This window comes from Ischnura elegans, chromosome 7, assembly GCF_921293095.1.
Source record: "Ischnura elegans chromosome 7, ioIscEleg1.1, whole genome shotgun sequence".
In the NCBI taxonomy this organism is placed as follows: domain Eukaryota; kingdom Metazoa; phylum Arthropoda; class Insecta; order Odonata; family Coenagrionidae; genus Ischnura; species Ischnura elegans.
In genome coordinates this window covers 17,559,557-17,565,556 of record NC_060252.1, presented here as the reverse complement: position 1 = coordinate 17,565,556, position 6,000 = coordinate 17,559,557, and the positions used below count along the sequence as shown (strand labels likewise).

The 6,000-nt window shown below is 37.9% G+C and overlaps 1 protein-coding gene across 2 annotated transcripts in view; it reads right to left on the bottom strand.

Annotated features, from left to right (window-relative positions):
* Window positions 1-201: 201 nt before the first annotated feature.
* LOC124162426 (rhombotin-2-like) overlaps window positions 202-6,000 on the bottom strand; it is a 293,106-nt gene continuing 287,307 nt past the window's right edge. For both annotated transcript variants that reach the window (XM_046538959.1, XM_046538960.1), the window contains one exon: window positions 202-3,280. In XM_046538959.1, the coding sequence (XP_046394915.1) occupies window positions 2,996-3,280 (285 nt within the window). In that variant the 3' untranslated portion in view covers window positions 202-2,995. The remainder of the gene's footprint in view (window positions 3,281-6,000) is intronic.

Here is a 6,000-nt window from a genome sequence, read left to right as displayed (position 1 = left end):
CCAAGTTCCTATGTGAACAAAGAATGGAAAAAAATAAATAAGTAACAAAAGTAGTAAAACTTTAAAATAAATATGAAAATGCAAAAGTAACTGGTAGTAAAAGTAGTGAAACAAATGTGAAAAAATTAATAAGAAAGTATAAATAATACGATCAGATTCAGGGAAAACAAAATTCGGTGATAGGGAAACTGTAGGCATGAATTGATTCAAATTTTTATAACAGTTTATTTGAAAATGAAACAGTTATTTCTTTTAGGTACACTTCGAATTAAACAACATAATCCTGAAACTGACAAATTTCTAACAATAAGTTGAATGAGATATTTCACAACTTTTTAACGACAGAGTTTTGGAAACATTTTTAAATGTTACAATGAATGAACCTTTAAATGAATTTCCTAGTGATAAAGAAGCAATGAATTGTTTTGAGACTTTAAATAATACAAAACTCACAAAAATTGGTTAAAAATTATGACTTATCCTCCTAGGCTTCAAATATTTCTAAGTTTGAGTATTAAACATCAGTTTTACGGAAAAAGTAGATAAACTTTGAGCTTGGTCCATACATTTCAGTTGCAAATATTTCATTAGATTAGAGTATACACTGTGTGAAAAGTGAAGTTGGTCTCATCAATGAATTACTTTTAGTAACCAATTCCGAGAATTAAATCCAATAAAAACAATCGACTTTCTCTATTAAATTTTGCAGCCTCTAACTTGGCGTGTTTTGAAATATCAACAACACAAACTGCAAAATAAGATTCCTCACGCATCGAGCGTCAGTCTCCGAAAGATATCTTTTTACCATTCGATTTACATGCCATTGTCAATAATTTATTCTTTAGCTGACATAATTACTGCGCATACAAAAAATCTTCACATTTGCAACCCTACGTAAGTCGTTTCATATTTTCACGGTTAGATGTACAATTTAGCGGTAAAAATGCAAGGAACCCATCATTGGAAGAATTGTTGGAGAAAGTGAAATATCTATTCGTCCCTTTCGTGAGGGAGGTTGTCAAAAATTCACATCCAATATAGAACGTGCGTGGAATGGAAGCATTCAATGACCACAACACCCAGACAAAATAACGGATTAAATGGGCAAATAATGCCCTGGATTTAGCTCATATCCTAGAAATATATTCATACCAATGACCTACAAAAAATAAGTACGAGCAACTAACAGAATTAATTCCTTAGATGCGCCTTAGAAAAAAAAAACATAATTTACGGGGTATTTATTTTTATTTTATCAAATTAATGCATGATTTAATCTCATCGAATCAATGGCATATATATAAACCTATTATGAATGTCATAATGTGATCAGAAACCTAAATTTCTTGTTTTACCATGAAAAATTTCTTTCTTTTACAGGTACTGAATCCAAGAAATATAAGAGACCAGAGGTCATAAATGGAGAATTAAATGGTTCAATATACAGAGCAGGATCAAGAAAAATTACTTTCTATTGACATTTAGGAAATTAACAGTTCCAAAGGGCTTGTTCTAAGGGAAATGATGGAACTAAAATACCAATGTCATTTAAAATATTCATTGCATTGCATAATATACTTCCTGATGATGATGCATTAAAAAAGCTGAATTACCATTGACTTTGGTACATACTGAAGGATTCAATTCTCCAATTTTTTTAAAAACAACATGGATCACGCCGAAATATGCATACATGCAGGAACTAGTTTACGCTACATTCTATTTTTCCCTCATCCTCTTCCTCTCTTTATTCTCTCGAATAATCCCAAAGCAATGTATTCAAGTGGATTTTCACTCTAGGAGAATTCATCTACAGAATACCTTCTCTATTTGGGTCGAAATCTCATTTCAGTTTTCCTCCCCGTAAGGAATGCATCCTAACAAATAACATCAACAAACAACCAAAATTGAAAGACCCTCAAGGAATAGCAAGTATTTGTTCAGGATGGACAGGGCGTTTCAACATTTTGAGGAGATGAAAAATGAGCTCTATATAAAACAATAAATATCATCTATGTGAATGTATCTTTACAAGTATACATAAAATCGTAATATCCGAAGAAGTCGCGTCGAATTGACAGAGTCAACGTCATTTTGTAGCAGGGATTTGCTTTGGATCTCATCCCTTTCCCTTTTATATACATTCTTTTCATGAAATTCAGTGGAATAAAAGCTTTTCCACCGGATGATATCGGTCAAATACACCCGAAACAAGCATGTTTGGCCGCATCTAATCAATAATTCAACGTCGACCATTCAGAACAGACGTCAACAATGATGCTTCTCCATCTGAGAGAATCAATACTCTTACGGCAAAAAACAAAAGTTTCCCTCGTCTCTCTTTCATAGCATCGGAAAAAAGACTATTTCGAGGAACACTACCATCACGAGAAAACGATTTACTGCAGCCGCGCGTGAGTTTCATGACTACTTACATATTTTATGAAACTCGGGACTATACGCATGCCTCCGGTCCATGCATTGATTATTCTCCATTCGATTAAGGATGACTCTTGCATCTTCCTTGTTCTTCTTCTAAACTTAGACGATGATTTCCTATCTCTTCCGCTCCCCTCTCCGACGGAGAGCGCAACAAAAGAAGAGCGATAAATAAAAGTCCGCGCGGCTCACTTGGTCTCCCAGCTCACGTTGCCACGCACACCATAGTTCGGCTCGCTGCCGTCGATAGCGCTTCTTTCGACGGTCGCCATATTGTTTTTCGCTTATGGCCGCTTCAGTTCTTCTTCCTCCTCTTCCTCCGTCCCTGCTGGGTGTACTCGACCGGCAGGGGTGCCTGGTGCTGCGGATCCTGGTGCTGATGGTGCGGGTGTCCGTGGTGGTGCTGGTGGTGTTGGGACATCATCCCCATTGGGTCCCCAGACATACAGAGACCGCTCCCTCCAGCACCCGATGGCATGCCCATGGGACCCCCACCACCGACCCCGGACACTCCTCCGCCATCTATGCCGTCACAGAACGGCATGCAAAGCCAACTTCATTTGTTTTCGAATCCGACCAGCGGGTCGCCGGGCCCGGGGAACCCTCCGTTGTTGGACACGTTCGATCCGCCGGCGCCTCCGTTGGCGCTGCTCGGGACTGTCGTTTCCCCGTTGGCGGCGCGGCGGTCGCCCAAGTCCTGAGGGCCCACCATGGTCCCGTGCGGCCCGCCGGCGCCGAGGCCACATTGCATTGGAGGCTGGTGACTCATCGGTGGAGGTGCACCACGGTTTGAGGTCGGCGGGAGAGGCGAACCGCTTCCGGCATGGTTCGCTGTAGTAGCCTGAAAGGATAACAGACGAAACGTTATTCCCTGTAAACGGTATGATAGGGAAAATTCAGGCTCACTTCCCAGATCCTCAATATACACGGTGGAGAAAATTGTGCCATGAAGTTTCAACCCCGGATAGCTTATGCCAGTAGGAACCAAAATTACCTATTATGCTTAGGTCATAAAAGCACTATTTTTGAACTACAGAAACTTTAAGTCAAGCCCTCCGATATGCCCCGAGCTTGCCCTGTTGCCGGAAGCCTTTGATACATCGTGGTCTCCGGCAGGCAAAGCAATCGAAGTCATGAGTTGTCCAGAGAATCCGGCAACAGGGAAAACTAGCTGTCTAACGAAGCTATTGGCTCAACGTTTCTGAGGTTTAAAAATGGTGCGTTTTCAACTTGAAAATCATTAGTGATTTTGATCCCTAATGGCATCACCTATTCAGGGGTTAAAATTTCGTTAAAATTTTCCACCACTTTGTATTTAGCTCAAAATCCAATACACCAAATGACATAAACATTCTATTTACTCAAAAACATCACCTCGCTAATTATTAAAAAAAATCCTACGCATCCGTTTTTTCATATCTTTGTCTTTTAATTACTTAATCCAACCATAAAGGGAATTCAAGAGTATCAACTGTGGCATTACGCTAACGCGTAATTAGTTCCAAAGCAATACCTTCTACATGTGTTTCAGTGGAAATTCACTACTTAAGATTGAATTTACATATGTAGAGCTTTCTTTAGCTGGACCGTACCTGGTTATTACGCATCGTGGCCATAAAAATACGCCATATGTGTGGATTGATAAATACTACAAATAACTATCTCGAAGAATTGACTATATGATCCTTTCCAAAGGCATTCGATAAAATCAATTTGTTTCGAAAAGAGTATCACAGCTTGTTCCTAAAAAGTGGGTGTCTTGGGAAGCTGAGAGCGAAATAAGCGGAGATAAAGCTCTTTCTGCGATCGTTTGGATGGTTGAGTGGACTAAGAGGCTAACCCATTATAACCCAATGTTGCTCCTAAGCAACATCAAAAATTTATAAGTTTTTATCTCTATTTGAGAAATATATAAAAATACGTATTATTTTGTGATACAAATTCTAATGATGAAGTATTTATCTGCCACGATAATTATGATTGAGTGCAAAATTTTCAAGTTTTTAAGATGAGAAAATATGAAATTTGATTTCTCCCAGAAGCAGCTCTGGGTTAGAAAGGTTTAAGGCATTACAGTAAGGAACTTAGATTTACTACCTCAAGATAAAAAAGCAATTACAAAAACCACCTCGGCCTCGCTCCGACCAAATGTAAGTATTGCTTGGCCAACATTTATCTACGTGGGACTTTTTCTTTAAATGACCCGAATTTAATTAAAATATGTGCTGTCATATATTTTTAAGAAAGGCGATAATGTAAATGAGATTAATTATATAGCCCAAAAAACACAATGACGAATTTACCAATTAAACATTGTGAACACATGGTATCCTGGAATTACATTCCGCCGAAATTACGATGAAAATGGTACATTTTAAAATTCTGCAAGCACTAAAAATGACAAAATTGTGTATTAAAAATATTTTTTCGATAATATTCTCTATCTCTTTTATTTATATCTTGGTGTCCGAGCAAGTGACAATGTACAAAGCTACCAGTTAATGCAGCCATTAAAATGGCACGCAATTATTTATAGTTTGACTCTTTAATTTCTGACCGATTTCGGAGGATTTTATTATTAATATGCCGAAGTAGGGATCGAAATATCAATACAATAGTAGTAAAATATAATTAGATAGTAATAAAAACCTGATTTTTGTGTGTACACAAAAATGGTGAGGAATGTACCTTCCTGCTGCTACCAAGTAACAATGGAGCATTGTAAACCACCACGGGAAAATTGCCAAAGATTCCTGTTTTTACTCATACGCAATCAAACTCCATGCAAACCTGTAGTTCTGTGTGAAAATATCAAGGAACAATAGGAGATGGAATAAGTTAATGTAATGTTAATGTAATAAGTAAATAAGTTAATGTGCCCTCCGTTTATTGTATTTATTTTTCCTAGCAGAAACGTGATGCTGGTATGCTCAAGAGTTGCCCTGACTATCGGTTGAAAACAGTTAGTCGGAAACACGTATAAACAAACGAAAGCCACCTTCTATACAACGTAACTAGGGTTTATATCACACAGACCTATCCAGTCCATTGTTGCTCAGACCGTGAATAAATTGATTGATTGATACGGGATGACCTGCAACTGTTCATACTTTCTTCATACACATTACTTAATTCCTGGCGACTAAAATAATTTTCCGACAAATTTGTGTTTGCTCCAGCTATTGATTATTCCAAGCTGAGTTGCGACGTTTCAAGTGGCTATGAACAAGTAGACGCTCTTCTGAAGCTTTCAACTCTACATCTAAAAGAAGCTAGGTCAATTTAGTTATTTACTTTCTTCCTGGCCCCTCGCTAGTTTTCAGACATACCTTTTTTCTCCAACTAATGATTATTCCAATCTGAGCTACTATATTTCATGCTGATGAGAAATAGTTCACGAGTTGTTTACACGATACATTAACACGTACAAATTAATGTCTGTTTGCATGAATGATTTTTGTGGACCGGCACGGAATATGTACGAATGCATGAAACAAAGTAGAACAGGTTCTAATATCAGTTCATGCATTCGCACAAGTTGGGTGGTTACACGGTGCATTT